Below are 23,862 nucleotides of genomic sequence, written 5' to 3'. Positions count from 1 at the left end.
GTTGTATTCAACTTGTTTATCAAAATGCCTGTAGGCCTAATTTCAAGACAAATGCAACTGTGCCAAAGGAAATCTATCTGAATCCAACATATTTTAAAAATCTGTGTCTAATTTTGTAGTTGTGACTGATCATCACTAGGCTTTGTGAGTTTAAGATACACATTGTAATATTATTTCCTGCTCTTCTCCACCCACTGCATTAGGGCTCCAGTACGGTTGCATCCAGAAGCCAGTGTCATTTGTGCTTGCCAAAAATTGCAGACATGTTATCCAACATTGGTCCACGCGGATTTGTACCCTCAGTGGGTAAAATGAGCAAAATGCTTTAGGAGGAGCTGCAAGTTATTGCATGGGCAGAGGAACAGATGCGTTAGGCAGGTTCCCTGCGTTCAGACAGACGTTTTGGGTGAATGCCCCGTGCTTTCCCTTGGGACATGGGAACATTAGGACTGTCCCCACGGTGAGGAGCTCCCTTGCCATGTCTCCTTTATGTGTGACCACAAACCTTCTTGTACCCTGGATTCTCCTCTCTTGTGGCGTTAATGGACTCAATGATCTTGAGGGTCTCTTCCAACCTAAATGATTCTATGATTCTGTTCTATGATTACCTCCACCTCCTTCAGACATCTTCAGTGGCTGTACTTGTGCCATTAGAAGATTTCAAATGAGTTTCTGACTGTATTCTCCCTTCATTTGCACTGAAAATCATAAATCAGCCCACATTCCTGGCACATCATTGCGAACTTTGGTAATCCTTTCTGTGAACATGCTTTGAGTTTCAAGTTTGTAACCAGAGATGAAACCTAGTGGTTTTCCTACAGCTTTGTCTGAGAGTTATTAAATAGTTTATTAGGTCCAAAGATGGGATCAGTTTTCATACTCTGCAGGACTAAGCAAATAGATCGAACGAGATAAACAGTTTCCTGTTCAACAAAACCCTCCCTGCAAATCTTAAATAAATCCAGCACAGAACTTTCATAGCTCTAAATTAAAAAAAAATAAATCAAGTTGTGCAAGCAGCCTATTTTTATGATGTTTGCAAGTCTCAATAGGTTTTGGCCAGGCACACAGGATTGTTGTATTTCTGGTGCAGTCAGGTTTAGGAGCTATAAGTCATCCCATGATGTTGACTTCTACTGAGATTTTTCAACCAGATTTCACAGGGAAAGAAGTGCAGATTTATGGTTTTAATTTCAGGAAATCACTCAGATGATTCTGAGACTACATTCTTTGAATCACTTTCATTTTAACTCATCAGTGGTTAATTCAAATTTATCCTCTAGTGCAGTTATTTAGATAAAACAAGGTTAAAATTTTCTTTTGAAAAGGGTTTGAATTTCAGTGTTTGACTAAATACATTCCCTTGATGCATGATAACACCAGTTTTAGCAAATAATATGTTTTGACATGGATGGTCTCATGGTTTTTTGAAACAAGAAGAAAATGGAAGAGAGGCAGTTTCTGATTGTGGCTAATGAAAGGCCACGTTTTTGGCTGATGTAAATTGGTACAGCTTTGTTGACAGCAGTGGAGTTACAGTGATTTACTTCAGCTAGCGATGTGAGTCTACAGATCACTGTTTCTGGGTTTGTTAAACTGTCAATTTGTCGTGTCTGTTTGTTCACGAGTCTAAATCCTTTGCAGTGCTATTCTGGGCACACGCAGAAGGGTGTGAAATGTCAAGCTGAGTGTTTTTCTACTTGATATTTTTCCAAATTTCTTTTGTGTCTCTGTAAAAATCTAATGATTAGCATCTCTTTTGTAAAGAGTTCTCTATCTGCAACTTCAATGAGCTGGTCAACTAATTATAGACTCATCAAAGAACAATTAACACAATCCTAAGGATTTTTTATTTTATGGCCGCAGAGCCTGGGTAACCAGTGCTGGGTAACCATGCAGCAGATGGTACGAAAAGACACGAGCTTTGGGTTTTTGGTTTTTTTTGAGGGGAAAAAAGCCTCATGAATGAGACACATTTAAAGATGGTCCCTTAGAGCTCTGTCTGTATTAGATGTGGTTAGTGTGGGACAAAACGTTGCCTTGCATGCAGATGCTTGTAAATCAAAATATGAAAAAGAAGAAAGTCTTTGCAAGAGTTCTGGAGTCAAAACCTTGTCCCCTGTTGCACATGCTCTTGCTTTTGGCCTCATTCTGGGCTTCAGCTAATTTTGACTTTTGTAGTTCTTACTCAGAGGTGCTGGAAACAATGCAGCGACGTCTAAACGAGCAGCTCGTTATATCTGCCACTGACACGCAGCTGTGGCTGAGCAGCCTTTCCCTGGTGTGACGATCTGCTGCCTGCTGGTCACATCCAGCCAGTTCAGGCTACTCATAATCTGGTTAAAATCAGGGGAATAAATCTTGCAGGTGAAGTCACAAGGGCTGGGCCTGTCAAACCTCCTCACTGTAATTTCAAATGAAACTTTTCTCTGTGTTCTTGTGGCACAGGCTCTTCAGATGCAACATTATATTCCAGGAACTCTTTACACTCTGGCAGCCCATGTATGGATTCAAATCCAAGTTTTTCATCAGAAGGGCAAGGCTTTCAGAATGTTCCTGTTGTAGTTCAGTTGTGCCCTTAATTTCAAAATAGTTGGTGAAGGGACTTAATCTTATACGGGAAAAAAAACAAAACATGCCATCCTTGAGCTGTAATTCTAAAAGTCTTGCCATTAGTCCTATTATTAAACTATAATAAATAAAATAATTATGAAGAAAATGAGATTAGTAGATAAGGTGTCTATCATGCTCAGTCTCCCAACAAAACAAAAGGCATGATTCCGTATTGAAAGGGAGTGATTCTCATTTCTTCTTTCAAACTGTCTTCTCTCTCAAACCATCATCCTTACTTTTACATTAACAAAATACTGAGACTTTTTTTTTCTTATTACTGTGTAATTTGTGTAGATAACTTGAATGGAGAAGAGTTTTTATTAGTGTATTTCAACTAGGTATGTGCCAGTTTCTGGGAGGTTTAGAGATACCTCAGGATGTTCCTCTGGACTCTGGTGTTACACGGAGCCAACTGAGGCACCGGAGACTCAGAGATTCGGGTGTTAAAATGCGCTCAGGTGTGTAACGTCACTGATGGCAGCTGCATCACTGGGTGTTGGAAACTAAATATTTATCAACCACCCAAACCACAGAACTACTTTTTTCTTCCTCTTGAATTTTTCTGCAGCTGTTTTAAAGCTTATGGGGAAAACTCTCAAAACCATCTACATGACTTCGGGGCATAGTCCTACTAACTGTAAAAATTAATTAGGAATTTTTAAACACATTAGTAATGATCTAGTGCTTTTAGATTAATTTTGTTTCAAAGTTGATTATACTTTAACTTTTAGATAAGCTAAAGAAAGAAACAGGGGAAATGTGAAACTGAAAACCTTGTGTTCTTGTAGAGGAAAAAGCTAGAAATCATTGACTTCACATGGGGTTAAAAAGCCTAAACTTTTTGATGTGGTTATAATTCACATCCTAAGTTTAGACTGATAGCCTGAGGAACGATTTACAAAGTCAGTCAAAGGTTCACATCTGTTTGCTTAATATCAGTGAGATTTGCCAGAATAAATCTGGAGTCGCTTATTTGAAGAACCATTTTCCCTAACCAATTTTTCTCCCCCCATACCAGGCTGATGAGTTCTGAAAATACTCTCCTGCAAGCCAGGGAAGAGGAAGGAGTCAAATACGAACGGACGTTTGTGGCATCGGAGTTCATAGACTGGCTGATGCAGGAGGGAGAGGCCACGACGCGGACGGAGGCCGAGCAGCTGGGGCGCAGGCTTTTGGAGCACGGGATTATACAGCACGGTGAGAAATTTACTGCTGGGTAGCAAAAGATGCACCTTTTTTGGTAGCACTTTCTTCAGGTCCAATCCTGTGGAGGAGCTCATGTCTTCTTGCTCATAATCCGTCCAATCCTAAATAATTTCAGGTGGATGTCTAGGTAACTTTGTTTAATAGAAGGGTGACTTTTTCAAAAGTTTATTGTCTTGGTTCTGAAAATTCTGCCTCGTGCAGAAAACAGCCAGAATTTGGAGTTGTATAATAACAACATAATGATGTGGATGAAAATCAATGCTCCTATGCTTGTGGTAAATAACTGGTAAAACTTGTCATCAGCGATACATATAATTGAGGTAGATAGCTTTGTAAGGATCAAGTAAAGATTAAAGCCATAAACAAGCTAAATTTTCTATGTAGAATAAAAATGACAGGTGCTGTGTATCCTCCTATTTGAGGACAGGAACAGAGCACAGTGTGATCCCAGAGAAGCAGCTTTTCCTCTTGGTCATGTTGCAGAGTTGCTATACTATGTTTAGGCAAGAAAAAGGCTATAACTTGCAGCTGAAACATTGCATTATTTGTCCTAGTGGTGTAACTTCTTTGAGGCAGGAATTGAATATTTCTTTATAGTCCAGCCCAGTGTGGCTGGCAGATGCACCTTCACCAAGGAGCTCCCTCTGACAAGGGTGGAGGAGGCCGAGTTTTCTCTCTGTACTGCCCTGAGGGTGAAGAAATAGACACCCCTGGCACTAATCCCATTTTACATGTTAGCATCATCTGCTCTCGGTGCAAGTGTCCTTCTTTGACCAGGTGTTTTTCACCGTGTGTTGCGGTGCCTCTGGGAACAATGAGGGGGTGCCAGGAGGTGACAGAACAAGCTGGCAGTAGCTGGCAGCTGTGTTGCTTAATTCACAACAGGAAGGTAATCAGATCCTGGTGATCCGAATGTTGTCATATCAACACTAATTCTGACAGAGAACAAACAATTCACGATATTAACAGGCTGTTAATATACAAGGTGCTTGATTGAGTAGGTTACTTGGTGAGAAAACTTGGGTTTAAGGAACAGAGAAAAATGGGGGCATAAGTGACCTGCACAGTTCCTTTGTGGTTGTAATCATGCTCACATTGTCTTTAACTTTCAATTACTAGCAGCTACTTCTAAACGTTTACAATAATCAGCTTCCAGTTCTATAATTGCCCCTCTCCTTCCTATGATTTGTAGGGTGCCAGCTGCTTGGAGTTTGACGGACAGGGAAGGTATGCCACCCCTCCTCTTTACAGCAGCAATGATTTCATTCCTATTTTTACCCAAGCATTTTCTGTGTATTATATATGAGGTAAGCTTTCCTTAAAGAAAAGGAGAAAAAAAAAAAAGACAGGACTGAGATTTATGCTGCTATTGACATTTTTTCAGAGGAAATAAAGTCAGAACTTAATTCTTGGTGCAAAGCTGGATTTACTTTGCTGTTGAAGTTCTTGCAGACCTAAGAAAGTCAGGATGTGGCTTTTATTGCAGATCAACCATTGTTTCATTAATGAAGGCAAATGCTCAGGGTTGCGCCTTGGCAGGGAGATAATTTTGCCCCATCAAGCCAGGTTTCTGGGGATGTTCCTGAGTGACACTGGCCCTGCTCACCTGTACGCATCGCCCTGGCCAGTTTTGCAGATTTATCCCCTGCACATCCTCTTCTAGCAGTCAAGAGCACATGCAAAGTGCTCTCTTAAAAAGAGAAGTGAAACCCATGAAGTGACCACAAACGTGGTGCTGGGATTTAGTTGATTGCTGAGGAAGTGGCCTTCTCCCTGCGAGGTACCGACATCTTCCTCGCACAGCTTTTATTGGGGCAAAGGTGACTCAGTGGGGAGTGTGACACTGGCTTGATGGGGAAGCTGGAAGTAAAATGAAACCAAATAATGTTCTTGAGGTTCATCTTTATGAGTGGACATGCTTTGTGCACGCTCCATTCTCTTCTGGATTTCACAGAAGCAATTTGTCTAGATAGAGTTAGGAATATTGATGATAGTACTAGCAAAATTAACACAGAGCTGGTGTGGGGTTCATCTCAGCAAGTGGGCATCATCTGTGTGTTTTGAAGGTTTATGTAATGCTGGCTTCCTCTAAGAAGGGAGCTCAAAATGAGAACTCCCAGTACAGAACTGGGAATATAAACTGTAAAATGGCAGGAGTGGTTTTCTCTTCCACCTCCTCCGTCTCACTGAATGCTACATCCAGTTACCAAAAAACTCCCACCATTGTATTTTTCTGTCTCTTAGTACAGTAAATTCGTTTCATTGTACTATGCTCCCTTTGTTTTGTACCTCACCAACAGTACCAAAATGTTACTTGACATTAATTGACATCCTTGTTGGCAGAACCAGCAGAAAGACTGTGCAGGAGTAGCGAATAAAACATTTTCCTGCCCTAAAGGCAATCTTTAGCTAAAGGTATTGTTTGATAGCCACAATATGGAATAAAATAAAGCTTGCCCTACTCTTCTATTTATTATTTTGCCTAATGCAATGGAAAGTAATAGAAATAGTTGCATCGAGTTGCCAATCTTAGAAGTAATTTTCCAGCCACAACTGAATTGCACAATTTATTTTACTGATACTGACTTTTGTTTCAATTACTTGGAGAAGCTCTATTCTGCAGCTGAGGTACTGTATGCAAAACAGCTTCCTGTCACATTTATCTTCACTTTAATTGGTTGGACACAAACCACGTTTCACACAGGAAACAAACACTGATGCTAATTTTAAAAAGGAAAACAGTGGTTTAAGAGGAATTGTATAAATACTGTAAAAACATCAAATGTTCCCATTTAAAAATAATCTTCCTGATCTCTTTGGAGATCACATATTTCCCCTGCCATACATGAAAATGATGAAACATGCTTAAGTGTTGTATTACTTCTTTCCAAAATCCCATTGGCACATACAAATTGTAACCCACAAACCACCATTTTCACAAATAGGAGCCAGATGTCCTTTCCTATGGACTGGTACCCCCAGGTACTATGGAATACAAAATTATAAGTAGCAGAGTATTATACACTACATTTCTTGAAGGCTTGTGTTGGCAGTGTAAATTGCCAGTAGTTATGCTACATTTGTGAACACTGATGGTCTTTGCCAGAATACAGGAATAAAGATTGTGCAGAGAATTATAGACACAGTGATGCATATCCAATAAGGGCAGGGACAAAAGGCCCACAGAACACATTTCTCAGCTGTAGAAAAGCCCGTTTTTAGCTTGGTGACATATGTAGAGCTTTGCAATACTAAGAGAAAAGACTTTCCTCCAGGCGGCTGGATCTTTCCTGGTTCTTCTTCATATGGAAATGGTGAGACAGATTACCTACTGTGGCCAAAACTGACATGCAGAAAGAGAAGAAGGAAGTTTTCTGCCAGCTCCAGATCAGACCAAAGCAAGGATGGGCGAAGGACAGGCAGAGGAGAGTATGAACATCCACACACAGTCACAGCCCTTGCTCTGTCTGGACAACAGAGATACTGAGAAGTACAAGGAGGAAAGAGGGTATCCACAGAGCTCTTTCTGGCATCATTTTTTGGCTTCCACTTGGTTATGGCACTTGCTGCAGCACTTACCCTGCACCTGCAGCCCCAGCAGCAGAGCAGCGCTGGCACGGCAGGCTGAGTCCTGCGTCCTCCTCCAAGGACTCGTTGGGTACAGAAGCTGGGGCAATGGAGAAACCTCTGCCTGCCTTGCAGAAAGCTTTAAGGTCTGGAGTCTCAAGTGATGAATACTTTCTGGTTTAGAATCTGCTTAATAGTGTTAAGAGAACCTGTGCCTTCTTAGGAGAGTACCTGCACCTTGCAAGATGAATATTTGCCATTTGTCTGTGACAGCAATCACAGTAAATGTGTGCTAAGATGTCACAGGCATGATACAAGTGTCTTCTCCCCCTGCCTCCACAATTGCAATACCTTCAAGTTTTGAAAAGTTTAACTGAGTTAATCACACTTGGCCAGACCGGGTGCGTTCAAGGCGCAGCCGTGTTCTCTTGGCTTGGCACAGATACGGGTATTCACCGCCTCTCCAGAGGTAATCTTTTATCAGCACAACTCCACTGTGCAAATTGCTTTCAGAGATGAACAAACATTTTGTAGTGACTTAGTGAGAACAGTAAATATTGACACATGCTGTCTCTGTCTCTGCAGAAAGCTCTTAAATCCTATATCTAATTTTCCCTATTCCTTTATACAGCAAAATTCCCTTTAACAAGAAGATCAGTGCATTTGATTTTAAGCATCCAGGTACATGATGCAGTTGAAAGTTTGTTATAATTGTGGAAGCAAATTAAATATCTAACAAAGTATTATTTCATGTGATTTTGTTGAAAAGCTTTCCCTCTCTCATCTAAAATTTCTGCAATGTATGTGTTGTTACATTTTCTTTAGGTGACCAATTGCTTATGTTTCACTGACATTTCTTACTTTGTAAGTGAAGACTTGTCATAGATGTGAAATATACTTCTTCCTTAATTTGAGACTTCTCTTTGGAACCCCTTTCCTTGGAAATATCAACCGCACATAGCATTTTATAAGTGCCATTGAACCATCCCATAAATCCTTGCCTTAAATAGTCATAAGCTTTCTCCTCCAAAATTGACACATAGTTTTTTAATATATTTTTTCTAGTTGATCCAACACCTGGATCACATGAGCTGTTTGATATCCCCAAGCATTCCCTGTGTATACTCAATGCTAAAAATTATAAAACATTACATTTTTACACATGGTACCTTGATTTCTCTCAGCAGGACACAAACCTCCAGTTAGCCTTTGCAGGCCTGCAACACAGCTTTGTTTTCATTATAATCCCGGTTCCCCCTGATGCCATGCAGAGACACTCAGTTGTTTTTTTGTGTGGCATTTCTTCCTCAGCAGTTCCTATATGCCAGGACAGTAACTTCACCCACAGTAATTTCACTGCTGCTGCTAAATCTGGAGACCACTTTGCATATTTTCCATGATTTTGCACTGTTAGGAAAGTAAAAAAATAAGAACCTTGTATGTAATTGTATCATCTTCTAGCTTCCTATTCTGTCGGCTTTTCTTTGTGCTCTTCTTGGAGTTGTCTTTGTCTAAAGCAGTAATGGGTTTGGATTTTGAAAGAGCCACACGCTCTATGCATTATGGAAATAACATATGAAGACTTCTTTTCATATTAACTACCAAATTCTATTTTTCTGACAGAGAATGGGTTTCAGTTTTTAACAGCTGCAACAGAAAAAAGATACCCAGATGGGCCTTTTCATCTTCTGCTTTCCTTGCCACAGACTGTACTTTCCATACTTTATTTGGAAGCAAAGAAAAGCAGTTGGCTGTGTTCTGTAAACTTGCTAAATTAAAGACGATAAATCCTCATACACAAACTGAAAAGACTGCTGAAACGCGTGTGATTCAACACTGACTTTTCATGCTAGAGTAAGTCGCGTGTATTTGAAAATACACTGAGAATAGATGGCAAACCTACTGGAAAGACGAAATGTATATAGAAACACTTATCTGCATACCTATTTTAAGGCAGCTGAAATAAAATGTTAATGCACTGAGCAGAACATACCACTTCAATAAGAGCAGGATACTCTGTATTTCAGTTCCCAGTGAACTTTTGACAGTTGTCTACCATAATCCTGATGCTTTAAAGGCAGTATAAATGTTGTCTGGACTTCTTTTGCACTACATGAATATACCACAGTTCACTGAAACAGCTGAGGAGACACGGTTCTCTAATTATACCACAGTTTTTTTCTGGACCTGCTTACAGGTCTAGGATGTACTTTTGGATGTGCTTACTGGCTTTGCCCTTAGCTAGGATGAGCTGGAACAACTCTTTGGATTTCTTATTTCAGGGCCAGGATCTGCCTTGAAGTTTTATACAAGAGGGTCAGTGGAAACTAGAGCAGTTCGAGCTTAGATCCATTGTACATTCAAAGTAAATGTCTTGTAATCCAAATGAGAAAAAAAATAGTATTTAGTACAGATTCACTGCCAAGAATTTAACATGCCGGTTGAATACATTTGCAGGTGGGCTTATCTGCAGTCTGCGTAGCATATATACATTCATAAAAGGTGGAAATGCAGGCGTTGTTTTTATATGGCATAGGGAATCCAAGACCCAAGGCCCTGTGCTTGCTGAACATCTGTGGTCTCTCTTCCTTGACTTGAGGGAGCTCCAAGCAGGTGGAATTCATCAATGTGTAAAAGGAAACTAATCTGAATAGGTGCCATTATGAAAATGCATTTGCAGATGCCAGATTAGCTTTAGAAAAACAGGAAGGCTTTGAGAGGAGTGGGAAAAACATTGTACAATGCAGAATAAAGTGTCGTTTTTTCTCCTCTGGCCACACGTGCGTTGGTGCAAGGCAGGAGTGGATGGGCTGGGGTGGCGGGGCAGAGGTGGGCAGTGTGGGCTGGGTGAGGACCAGCCGAAAGCTCAGGAGCTGTGTGGCTCTCAGCAGCTGCTCCCTGTTTTCCAAGCTCACGGGCTCGGTGCAAGCCAAAGTGGACACATACAGTTCCACAGCTTCTCTGGCAAGGGACTGGAACTGAGCTGGCAAAAGGCCTGAGGCACAGAGGGGACGGGCTCAGCAAGCTGTGTGCTGTCCACGGAGAGAGGCATTTTTTAAGGAACTGTTATTTTATAGCACTGATTTGTTTCCTTCCCTTTTAAACGCTGGTTCTGCTTAGGAGAGGGGAGCGAGGAAGCAGAAGAAGACGGGGCTGGAGCCAGACCCTTCCCCCAGGCATGTTTCGGGAGCTGATGTGAGCAGATTGAGCCGTGCCCTCCGTTAGATAAACCAGCAGCCTCCCCTTGCTCCCAGTGTGTGTCTTGTCCTGCATTTGTTTTTGGTATGACGTCAGTTCTTTTGGGGCAGTGTCCTGCCGCTTCAGAGGTCAAAACTGGTCTGGTCATCTGTGACTTGATGTATGAAGGTGCAGACCATTGCAACCATGAATAGTGGTGACTGAGAGAGGTGGGGTTGTTCAGTCTGGAGAAGACTTCAGGGACACCTTATTGCAGCCTTTCGGTACTTAAAAGGGTCCTATAGAAGGATGGGGACAGACATTTCAGCAGGGCCTGTCGGGACGGGACAAGCGGTAATGGTTTTAAAATAAAAGAGGAGAGATTCAGGCTAGACACGAAGAGGAAATGTTTTACAATAAGGGTGGTAAAACACCGGCCCAGTTGCCCAGAGAGGTGGTAGATGCCCCATCCCTGGAGACATTCAAGGCCAGGCTGGATGGGGCTCTGAGCAACCTGATCTGGGTGAAGATGTCCCTGCTCATTGCAGCGGGTTGGACTGGATGACCTTTGAAGTCTCTTCCAAACTACTCTGTGAAGGTCCAGAATGATCTCCTGCAGCCTCAAACTGGGTTTAACATCATTTTAAGAGAGGAAACTAATTTATTAAAAAAATAGCATACTTGCAAATAGACTGGGGCCACTGCCTCATACAGCAAAAAGCTCAGAAATGTGTTGTGCGCAGCTGGAAGGAGTTCAGTGCTGCTTTTGTCTTTAAGCAAGGAAAGACATGACGTATCAGCACTGAAAACTCCATATACTCTGCTAATGCTTTTATTACCTCTTACTCTTAACCCCAGCACAAGCATAGGCTCACACAAACAAGCGCACACTTCAGCATGTCCTTTGCTCTCTTGAGAAAAGCTGCTCCTTCGGCTCCTCGGGGGACTTTGATCTCTTTCCCACCGCTCCCTCGACTCGGAGCCGCCATTCTCCAGCCACGGGCTCGCTTGGTGACAGCGTCATGTTTCTGAGGACTTTCAGAGCAGCTGGAGAGCATCGCTGGATGTGGCCTACTGGGAACTGCAGCTTTCAGCTGGTAGAAAGCATTAATCACCATGGTGGAGATGTACACAGATTATCAGCGCTAAAAATCACGGGGAACTGAAGTGGTAGGAGGGATTTGGGGGAAATGCCAGTTATGAAAATGGCCTCATTTTTAAGGCATGAGTCACACCATTTATTAAAATAGACTTCTGTACTTTTTACAGCCTCCTCCGTTCTATGAAATCAATGTAAAGCTAATATTTCTATCTGTCTCTGCTGTGGATCAGCCTCTTTCCAAAAGAAGAAAAGGCTGTTTGAGCCCCGTGCAGATCCCAGGATTTTATGTCAGAATCAGAAGCTGAAAGATTTGCATGCATGCTTCAATTTATATTTTGTGCATCTGGACAGAAACTCTTAAGCATAAGAACCACCAGAGCTGCAATATCAGTGCTCCCAATCAGAGAAATGCCAAAATAATGTCTGATTTTTCTCTTCTTAACAGTAATGTAGATGGGAAATGACTAGCTAAAACACTTGCCAAGGAAGTATAGAAACTCTATGAGACAGTGAACAAATAATTTAGCTCTACTAGTTAAATGGTCATTATTTAAAAAGAGGTGTGTTTTCCTATAGCTGATGGTATAACTAGAAGGCAATAGATCTAGGAAATGAGAATACAGTTAACTGGAGCAGGAGCCTTGTTGGGCACCACAAGTTTATCTGCTGCTGCCTCAGAGTCAACACTCCACATTGGCTCGAGGTCACAACCTCTAAATTACCTTTAAAGAAATCCCTCCTGCACAAGTCTGTGCAGTCCTCTCAGCATTCTGCAATCAGCCTGGAAAGGTTTTTCACTCCCACTTTTTTCTGCTGATTGCAGCAAAACACAGGATGTCAAAGCAGCTGTGCTGAGCACCCATGCCTGCGCTGATACCTATCACCCAGCAGGTACCAAACATAACAAAAACAACCTTCTGTGCGTGCTCTGTGTCCGGCATTCACACTGTTGTGATTTACCAAGGACGAGGACATGCGCAGCTCCTCCTGGTCAACGCTGTAATTTGGGCACCACATCCGAGGAGGAATTCAGGGGCAGCCTGTACTGGTGTCTGCCTCCTCCCCCTCAGCGTCTTCCTTCAGGTCCTTGGTCTGGAAATCCCTGTTTTCCACACCGTTCCAGATACACTCACCCTTAGGCAGAGTCCCAGCATGGGCATTTCATCCCATGTCATGAATATGTCAGAAAGCTGATAATTAAAACAAAAAAGACAAAAAAACCCCAAACATGGAGCACACCAATAGTTTTGGCAAGATATTTTATTTGATGATGTATGTACAAGGAGGCAATTTGAGCTAACTACTCCTGTTTATTTTTTTGAGCTTCTTCTTAAATGTATGTAAATATTATCTCTTAGTCAAGGAATATACAAAAAGTTGCATGCACACTGTTATTCTAACACTCTTGCATGAAATGTGAACTATCATTAGAAATAAGGAATTAAGCTATGAAAGTCAGTGAGCACTCCAGATTCTGTACTAATACTACTTGTCATAAATATTCTGGCTACAAACCCTTTGTTGTGTAAATCACACATAAATATTCTACAACATATACTCATTGGTCTCATCTTTTCCACTTGTGTTCATTTATGTATAAAAATTCACCCTTCCATGGACTAAAATAGTTACAGCAGAGATTAATTACTTTAATGTAAGACCTAAATTTTGCTATTGTAAATATGTAATGTTATGATATTTCAGTCAAAACAAGTCTTGTTATTCTAAAATACGATCAGTATCTTGGCATAAAAAAGATTATATTATGTAGTTTCATGGTCAATAATTATTCTAGAATTTCAGAGTGCTTTATGATGTCTGCAGCAGAAGAGTGTGTTGATCTCTCATTATCATAATTCCCGAAGACTGTCAGAGCACTTCAGTTAACGACACAAACAGAACAGAATAGGTTTAATTAAAAGCTGTAGTGCCATAATATTTAACTTGGATCAGAAACCATATTGATATTTCTTATATTGCAAATGGTTGGCAGCAGTAATTGTACTTCCAAGTGAGTATTTGTGGGGCCCTCTTTCACTTGAAGTTATGAATCCAAGTAGTGTGCTGAATAAGTAGGGCTTGTCTTTCTGAGTTTCAGGGAACTCTTTAAGATGTCATTAAAAAAAAGGACGTTTTCTGTATTGGCGTCATGTTATTCTAATAGTGTGGTAGGATATTCATAGATGTTGCTACTTTTACTTATTGTGTCAGCGGTCTGAAAATGAGACTTGTAGCTGTGAACACCTACATATTAACTCTGTCTCTGATAGCAAATTGTTTTGTGGATGTAGGCAACTCTCCAAATCTCTCCTCCTCTATTTCCATTCTTCAAAAATAGTGATTGTTAGTAAGAATTGCTTAATAGTATTGCATAATATATGTGTCTAGAATGATGAGCACAGCAGCAGTGTGCGTCTGCAATATTTAACATGTCAGAACACAGTACCATTCCTGGCAATGCTAAATTTCACTTAACAAAGCCACTTTGCTCATGGAGGATGCATGTGGCTGATTTGAGGAAACAACAGGTTCAGCACCAAAATGAAGCAGAGTGAAGTCAAGTGGCACCGACTCTTCAACAGAACTGGGCAATCTAGGTAATGGGGGTCTTTTCGGTAGATGGAACTCGAAACATGGCAGTTTGACTGACTAGCATGACCTTTCTGCTTTATTCACAAAAAAAGACAGAGTTTCAGAGCTCTACCTTTTTTCAGAACTCTCAGAAATGCCTTGAGGCCTGCGCCACGCTGCGGCACTCTGGGCAGACAGTACGTGGCAGCTTGGGCACCAGCACGTGCAGTTCAGAAAGCTCCTGTGTCCTGATGGCTCCTTGTGTCCCAAAGGCAAAAGGTCCATTTGTACAGTGTCCCCTCTCTGACAGTGGCCCAGGCAGGCAGGAGACATGCTTCTTTATATGATGATTTTATGGTCTGACCCCATATGGCAGCTTCTGTAAATATATGGAGGGCTGTGCCCTGGGGACGATGCCTAGGACTGGCCTCTTCTTTATTGTCTGGATGATGATAATTTCCTTGACATCCCTGGCATGAGACCACCAGCTGCTGGAGAAGGTGACTGAACTTCTTTCTTTTTGAGGCTATTCCTTCAGCTCAAAAGTGTCAAATGACATGCTGGAAGTTAATGTCTAAATACAGCCTTTTTTTGCAAGGCTGTCATATGTGTGGTGTACTTCTGTGGGGCTCATGAAGAGCAATCTGAGAGACACAGAGGTGTCAAGAAGCAGTGAGAGCAAGAAAAGATGTGTTGGTGTCGAGGACAAAGGGAGAGGGGCCAGCAGGCCTCCAGGCTCTGGACCTGGTGTAGCACCTTGTTCTCTGCTACTTTTGGACCTCATGGGCCAAGCAGAGCCAAGAGCAAGGGAGAAATATGGTGTCTGTGATAGGAGGTTGAGGCCAAATGACACACAAGACTTGGCTGATGTCTGAGTGCATACCTGTGTTGTTGTTTACACTTTAAATATAAATATGTATAACCCACCAGTTCTTATGATTCGATATTGGGAGAAATGCAATTTATAAACCAGGTAAATGCAGGATCTAGGTCCTTTATGGAAATAATTTCTGTGGGAAATCATTTCTGTGGAATGTGATCACGGCAGCTAGGTGAAGATGGAGAAAACACAGCCAAAAAGAAAAGTCTGCTGCAGCTGTTTAAGATACTGCAGTCCTAATGCAGGGAGTGCTCCAGAGGGCTTTCTGTGATCAAGCCTAGAAGGAGTCAGAGCACTTTTGGGACCTGGCACAGAGCTCCATCTTACTGCTGCATTTTTCATCTCTATTAAGACACAGCATCAGTGGCAGCGAATGCGCAGACTTTACGACGAAGCTGCAGTCTGCGGGTAGGCTCGGCACTCTTGCTCTGACAGCAGCAACCTCAGTGTCAAAGCAGGTTGTAATTAAGACTTCTGTTTGTTACGTAAGAAATGAATTTTGGCTGGGTGCCTGTTCCCAAACCTTGCGTATCCGTGCAGAGGGAGGAAGTGGCCTGCAGGAAGTGTCTGGGACACGGTGTCTGTGGTGAGCAAGACAGAGGAAATAATACACAGGTCTTGATTCTCTGCTGCCCCGTAGCCCCGAACGAGCTGGTCAGTGAGAGCTCTCAGGGGCTGTCCCAGACTGATGAATTTACAAAAAACTCAATGCAAGGAGTTAAGTCTGGTCCGTAGTGACCGGCAGCACCAAGCAGCACACCGAGGGAGCATGTGCCGAGATGGACCATTATGCAACCTGTCACGGAAAGATAAAGTACTTCCATTTCCACTTGACAATAAGAAGGGCTTGTCATTAATCAAGATAGTGTGAAGGATTCCTCTCAGCAATGGCCATTAAAGTTCGTACTTTGTTATTGATGCTATAAAGGCATGTATATTGAATGTATCTGCGTGAAGCTGATCACTTTCCTCCTTTTTCTGCGTCTGCAAAGGGGAGGGGAGAGCTCCACGTGTTGCTTCCCTACACCAAGGTGTGCTGTGCACACATTGCAGATATATATGCTCTGATTTCAGTCCTACCAGGCATAGACTTTCTGTCCATTTCTTTTTCCAGTGTCCAACAAGCACCATTTTCTGGACAGCAATTTGCTCTACCAGTGCAGAATGAATTTCCGCCGTCGACGGCGATTAATGGAGCTCCTCACTGAGAAATCTCGCTTGATGCCAGAAAGCCATGACAGCCCATTTTGCCTGCGCAAGCAGAACCATGACAACAGAAAACACACCAGTTTTCTCTCAGGTGACTCATCAACTATAGTGCTGTCTGTAAGGCGACTCCATGGGATGTTAAACAATCATTTTTCAGCCAAGGGGTTTCAGTGCTTATCTGAAAAAAGCGGGGCAGGATATTGTGTATCCCTGTTCATAAGGATTATCCGTTCACTTGATTTACTAAATCTTTAGCTCCCTGGGGTGGTTTTGCACCTATATCAATAGCATGTCAGATGCTGATCAAAAATCAGCGTCCGTGAACAAACAGAACTGGTTAAAATCCCTCAAGCCCAAAGTAAGTAGTTATGTATTCTACTTGGAGTTTTCAAGAAGAATAGAAGTGAGGGGAAGGGGTCCTGCAGCATTTGCTGTGCAGCAAGGACCAAAAGAATAAATGGGGCGTAGAAGGAAAAACAGGAAAAATTATTTCCTTCCTAGAAGGCACAGCAATGGGAGAAATTCAGCCATTGTGTTAGCCTCAGTATACAAGAGTATATCATACTCATGCGGTGGCTCTTCTAACTATGTACAACACACTAACCCCTTCCCAGTGTTGTCAGTGAGTGTGACTTGTTGCTCTTTTTTAAAGAAACAGGGTAATGGGTTTAATAATTAATACTGGTTCCCTTTCTCTCTGTATTTTCTCTCCGTTTTTAGTGAGTCCCACCAAGGAGATAAAGATTGTGTCAGCGGTCCGGAGGAGCAGCATGAGCAGCTGTGGCAGCAGCGGGTACTTCAGCAGCAGCCCCACGCTCAGCAGCAGCCCCCCCGTGCTCTGCAACCCCAAATCTGGTGAGCACCAGCATCACTTATGATGCACAGAAGACAGGGTGCAGACAGCTGTTTGGGGACAAGGCGATGTGAAGAGCGCCTAGTATTGCATCTAAGTTTTATCTTTTCAGGGAGAGATTAAAAATTCACAGTGTCACAGGTTTTGTAGACCAGAGGGGATGATTATCATCCTGTAGCCTGAAGTCCTGCTGAACACGAGCCAGACGTCTGCCTCCAATAATCTCTGCATCAAGCCTGTAATTGTGGTTTGAGCTGCAGTTTATCTCTTAGGAGGACATGCAGTCAAGAGACCCAGATTTGCCTCTTCATTGCCAAGCTCTGAACCTATTCAAATCTCCTCCTAGAGACATTCCTTTCGTGCAAGTCAGAGAGTTTAACCATCCAGTGGCTGCTTGAGTTGCTGTGAAATAGCACAAGTCAGAAAACAGCAACCTATAAAAAAAGTAGGCAGCACTGTTTCAGCCTGTCTGGGACCATTTCAGCATTTTCATTTGTTTAGGTCTTACATGGGTCTGTTTAGGAAGGTAAAAGTAGTGTTGAAGTTTATTTTCCTTTTGAAAGGATTTCCTATCCCATGCCGGAAGGTTAAACACACCCATTCTTCCACAGTTCACTTAAAATTGTTTCTTACTGTAGATCTGGGAATGGGAAAAGAGATGAGGATAGATATTGTTTCAGCCTCTCCATTTTCTTCAGAAACAGCCCTGAATTTCAAAGCAGAGTCTCTACTGCCCTTTCAAATTTACCGGGTCTCTGCCAACAGTGTGGGGAGTGTTGTGCAGCGGAGGAAGGCTGCAGTGGGGATGTGTAAGCTTTGCTTTCAAAGGGATGCTGGCATTTGAAATGATTACTAGAGAGTGCCTCGAGCACTGAAGGAATCCTGTTCAAAACACTGATGATTTACTCTGGAGATGAGTGAGCTGAAGTGTGTTTCATTCCTGCTGTGCAGAGTGGCCATCAGAAAGAAAGGCATAGTTATGGAGATCCTTCCTTCCTTCCTTCCTTCCTTGCTTCCTTCTTCCCTTCCTCCCTCCCTCTCTACCTCCCTCTCTCCCTCTCTCCTCCATTTGGCACATTTCCTTCTCCCTTCTTAGGCTCTGCTGAGAATTCAGTATGAGGCTCTAAATTAATTTGCAGGACTCAGTGTACTGGTTGCAGAAGCCATAACCCCGTACACCAAACGTGCTGACCATCTGGGGGGATGCCCTCAGTGCTGGTGGCCATTCTGTCCTTGGACTACACTGCTCTTGGGCTTTCGGCACCGCCTTCCGATGCATTTACCCCTATATGCAGTGTGTTTGCTCCTATATGAGGAATGCCATGATTTGGCGGGGTATCTCTCAGGTATTCTTCCCAGAAATGCTCCGACAGATTTCATATGGTGAGCTCTTTGGACCCAGTACGTCATAAGTACATCCTGGAAAATTTTCTGGGATAGATAAAGCAGCATTCAAGTGCTGTCCATAAATGTGTGTGCTATCTGAAGCATGCCAACCATTCCATTCACTTATGGTTCTGATTATATATGAAGTGTCAACGCATGAGTAGTGAGAACAAGTTTATTTTAATGCAGCTGATTATACAACACTGGACGAAAAAGGACAGCTGATGTTGCCCTTGCATAGATTCTTTATTTTTTAAAATATATACTCCCTTAGCACTACTTTTCAAACTCGGAATAGGTTTAACAGACTTATATTTGAAAGAAGACAGCAATAGGTTTATAAACAGACTTGTTTTTAAGAATTATAAAATTATGAGCAATGTAGGGTAATTTCTCCCATAACACAAGTACAGATCTACACGTCATCTCGCTTAGGTCAACATAAGGCTCTCAGATGTGAATGTTACAGAGGAATTCTTAATCCTCTGCTGGACTATAAAGTGATTTTTTTCACAAATAGTTTCCTGCTATCCAGACCCAGAGCTTGTCGCTGAACTGTGTGCTAATAAACACAAGGCAGAGGTATATTTATTGTCAGATGAGTTCTGTTGCAGGCGAACACTTAAAAAAAACACAGGTCATGACTTAACCAGTCATGTAGAAAAAACAGTCATCAAACAACAACAAAAAAATCTGGAGGTATAATGAAGGGAGGCACACAAGGGAGTCCTGTGTGGATGATTTACCTGATACTGGTTTGTCAAATGAGCAAAATCATTCAGGTTTTTTACGTTGGCCAGGCATGCTTTGCAAAGTGTAACACTGGCTAAATGACAGTTTGTCAAAATTCTTGGGAAAGTAAAAAAAATACATATTTGTTTGTATGCTAGAATTCTCCCTGCTCCCATGAATGTCATTAAGAAATTCATGAATGTCTTCAAGTACCATCTGTGGGAAATTTTGTCTTCCACCTCTGCCTGAAAAGGCAGATATCATCAAAATTATTTATCGCTAAAAGAAAGCTGTAATTTTAGAGGTGAAGGAGGCAACTATGGTGAGCAGCATATTATCCCATTGTCCTCCAGCTTGTGAAGCATTTATAGACAGATAAAAACTGGTATGCAGAATGTTATCGATTTGGTTTGGCAGAACTTTACGTTTACTTTGTTCAGGGGAAAATTACTCCATTACAGATCAAGGCCATGAGGAATCACCTGCAGAAGCTCCCCATTATTTCCTTTCATGTAAAATCCCAGCCAGCGCTAGGTTACCTAGGCTGTCCCTGGGTAGGATGGGGTTAGGTGTCTGTGCCTACAGTTGCAGAAATGACTTTGTTGGGATAATTCCTGACTCAAGGAGTATTTTCTTATTACTTAATTCTGTGATTCGAAGCCAATATATGAAATAGCAGAGAGCACCCAACATGCACAGAGTGAGCTGCCCCATGCCAGGAAGGTTGGTCACTTGTTTCAACACTGGACACAGGAACAGCCAGTTCTGATGGTAGTTAACAGTGTTTAGTGGTTCTTGATTGCAGACAACAGAGTCTGTGGGTTAAATGCTCCTGTTTCCCAAAGATCTCATAATTTGTACAGTTATTTTACTGTTTTTTCCTTGGCTCTTTTACTACTTTCAAGCAAGTCTGCAAGAACTGAGAGAGTGTGTGGGAAGTGGGACCAAAAAGTTGTTGTATCCCAATGCTGTATCTTATTTATGAGGAGAAAGTCTAGAGGAATATTTATATTGAACATTCATTTACGTACCTCTACAGTGTTAAAGAGACCTGTGACTGCAGATGAGCTCTTGATGCCTGGAGCCCCATATGTAAGAAAAACTTTTACGGTATGTCTCCAGTATTTTATTTATTTATTCATTTATTATTTATTTTCTGCATGTTGTATGCATAAGGTAATCCAAACAGACATTTTCTGATGGGATAATTAGAGCTTATTTGCATTTGCTAAGATTTGTGCTTTAAAATCCCAGACTCTGTTATCAGCGCTTCCACACATTTCAGATCTGCTTCTGCACTTGTTTTTCCTGTCTTTCTGCCAATGTAGTACTGCTGACTTAAGTGGACTGTAAAATTACATAAAGCAAATAACATTTGTATTATGCGAACTCATCTAGACTTTGTGCTCCTGGTAGTACTTGCTCTGCAGGAGTGGATTTCCTACTCAAACTGAAGTTTTATACTCAGGTCTTTCTGGACTATGATGTGACATAAATTTTGATTCATATTCACTATTAGAGAAAGCTATTTTTAAACCTAGCATTGGAAGCATCATTTTTCTACAGCCTTCTAGGTCAACAAAAAAATCATTAAAAGCAAGAGAAATCATTTGGGTAGAGCCTTTCCCATGAGTGACAGAGCAGCCTGTCCATACACAATGTCCTTTACTATGTTAGAAGTACAGAGATGCTGAAATTATGTCTTGAACCACTTAGATGGTGCCCCCTTAAATGTCATGGAGCTGGTTGAAGGTGATCATGTCCTTCCGTTCTCTTCCCAGATCGTCGGTGACGCGGTGGGCTGGGGCTTCGTGGTGCGGGGGAGCAAACCCTGCCACATCCAGGCTGTGGACCCCAGCGGGCCGGCAGCTGCGGCGGGGATGAAGGTGGGTTTTCTAAACGGGATTATTTACTGGGGGTATTTCTGCTGCTCTGTGAAGGTCTTGGGCTGCCTGTACTTGAGGAGTGAGCAGTGCTTTTGTTTCCAGGATTGAGTATCTTTGTCTCAGTTTCAGGTGCTGGTGCACAATGAGTTCTGCTGCCTTTTGTGCCACTCATGTTTATTTTCTTCTGTTCTTAAGATTCTTTGGATCCCTTTTTCACATGAACATGTTTATCCTTTCCAAGTTGCTTTCTTGATCTTTTCCCTTTTTTTGTTGGTTGGTGGGTTATGGTGTGTTATTTATTTTGTTTTGGTTGATTGGTTTGGTTTGATTTTGTTATTTTCACCTTTTTCCAGCACTGCACAATTTTAGCTTCACTCTTTCCAATTTCTGCAGTTGCTGGTATACAGCTTCTGGACTTGTGCCTGTATAGGAAGAGGCAAAGCCAGACATACCTATCAAAAGTGAAGCTAGCATAACCTGTTGTTCACAGCAGTTAAGACAAGACATTTTGGAAAGAACAGTGTGTGATACTTTCATATTTCATAAAGAGTTGAAATAGTTTCATACATGATTTGAGAATAAATAAATAGAAATTCCATGTGAAGGCTTTTGTGCTGCTAATGCAGGGCCCATTGATTTACCTTCATGTTTGGATCACATCCTGCATATATCTGTGAATTAATCACTGTCCTGTACAGTGGGAAAAATAAAAGCAGAGCATCCTTTCAGTACTTAAAGGGGCCTATAAGAAAGACGGGGACAGACTTTTCAGCAGGGGCTGTTACAGTAGGACAAGGGGTAATGGTTTTAAAAATAGAGGGGAGATTCACGTTAGACATGAAGAAGAAATTTTTTGAAGTGAGGGTGGTGAAGCACTGGCCCAGGTTGCCCAGAAAGGTGGTGGATGCCCCATCCCTGGAGACATTCAAGGCCAGGCTGGACGGGGCTTTGAGCAACCTGATGTGGTTGAAGATGTCCCTGCTCATTGCAGGGGGTTGGACTGGATGATCTTTGAAGGTCCCTTCCAACCCAAACTATTATTTGATTCTATGAGTCTATGATTATGTCAAGTACAGATAAAAGCAAGAAAGGGAAACTAGCTGCTACAGCTACTCCAGTGTCCAGGCTGGGCCAGACACAAAGATTAAATTAGCAGCTTATGTCACTTTTTATTGTATGGTAAAGACACAGATAAAGGTTTCAGATGTATTCCACATGCAACCCAGTTTGCCACAAATTTTGTCCTGCCTTCTAGTTCGTCTCCCTTTCCCATCACACTCACCCCAGCTGCCTCTCTCCCATATATTCACACCCACCATCGCACGATGCCAGACACGCCATGGCACCCTCCTTACCAAATGCACTACAGGGGGTTCTCCTCTCCATCTGCTGGGTTTTTTTCATGAAACTTATAAGAATGTACTGTCTTTGAAACATTTACTTTTTCTAAGTATGGGCAGGCAAAGCTCTGGGCGGGGGGAGCCTGTTGGTGCATGCAGGCAGTACCCTGACACATCCTGCTGGCAAGCGGCTTGAAACCTAAGGCAGCTGGAATTTTTTATATGTTTTATTTAATACCTAAGTATAATGTACAGTTACTATTTTTATCTGAAGAGTATCAGTTTCAAATAGTAATCCTGCCTAAAATTTAAAGGACTTAATAAAAATAATGAGTTTTTTCATGTATATGTTCTAGATCCTGAACTTAGGAGTTTAGTACTTTACAGTATCTTTTACTCTCTGAGTATAGCAGCTAGCAATAAAGTAGATCTATTCTGAATCCTGACTTGTAAAAATAACACTGTAGTGTCATATGTATTATATAATCTTAAAGATTTCACTTCTGCACTCAGCAGCTTTAAGCTGAATATTGTGGGGCTTTGGTTTCTTTTTACTTTTGGTTTCATGCTGACAGCCCTGTGACTACACACTGGGATGTTTCAGTTAAGCTGGGTTCTTTCATATTTCACCTCTGAAACTAGTTTTATGTACCAAGTTCTGTTCTCCTGTCTTCCATTCATGCTCTCCATGCACTTATGTACTCTGATGGGGTTACAGTTGTTGACCTGAACCATTCAAGACGTAAGCATGTAAAATAATCTGCCATCCTGAGGGAAGCAAATAGTCTTTTAGACAGCAAAACTGGGATATCTTGCCTTGGATTTGCAGAAAAGAAACATCTGATTATTTTCAAAGGTGCTATCTTTATATAAAATCACTTTCACAGCAGAATTGCACATAAAACACTATAGCTGTATATAAGTCCCTGCTTAGACGCAGGGAAAATTTGCGCCCTGTGTTCAGAAACACTGAGTACCTTTAGCCCCAGGTGAAGAAATGCTAGTTTTCTTTAAAAACAAGGGGTTTTGCTGAGGTGTTCCCATGGCAATAGGTATGTACATTTTAGTGCAGTATTTGAAATTTAAAAAAAATCTATGCCACTTAATCCATCTGTTTACAGAACTCTTCAATCTGGCAAACTTAAAGGAATCGTACAACAGGCTTTAGATGACAGCTTCTTGAAAACAAACCTTCCCCTGTGTGGAGGCTACAGGAGCGGCACTTTGAAAATAGACTGTTGGGCCCAGTAGCTTCTGGTGGGCTGGTGCAAGAGGCATTTGTCAGCCAGTGTTGCTCTGAGCGCTACACCAAAGAAGCGCTAACAAGGAAAGTTGGCTAT

At 41.9% G+C, this 23,862-nt stretch overlaps 1 protein-coding gene across 1 annotated transcript in view; it reads left to right on the top strand.

Annotated features, from left to right (window-relative positions):
- The window catches only part of DEPTOR (DEP domain containing MTOR interacting protein), a 75,868-nt gene that overhangs the window by 32,704 nt on the left and 19,302 nt on the right, over positions 1-23,862 (top strand). The window contains exons 5-9 of the mRNA XM_082046577.1: positions 3,632-3,810; positions 16,231-16,416; positions 17,046-17,180; positions 20,336-20,406; positions 21,078-21,182. Of these exons, the coding sequence (XP_081902703.1) occupies positions 3,632-3,810; positions 16,231-16,416; positions 17,046-17,180; positions 20,336-20,406; positions 21,078-21,182 (676 nt within the window). The remainder of the gene's footprint in view (positions 1-3,631; positions 3,811-16,230; positions 16,417-17,045; positions 17,181-20,335; positions 20,407-21,077; positions 21,183-23,862) is intronic.

Source organism: Streptopelia decaocto (genome assembly GCF_964273445.1).
Source record: "Streptopelia decaocto genome assembly, chromosome: 2".
Taxonomy (NCBI): Eukaryota; Metazoa; Chordata; class Aves; order Columbiformes; family Columbidae; genus Streptopelia; species Streptopelia decaocto.
The sequence above is the reverse complement of the archived record's forward strand: the minus strand, read 5'-3'. Positions and strand labels throughout refer to the sequence as shown.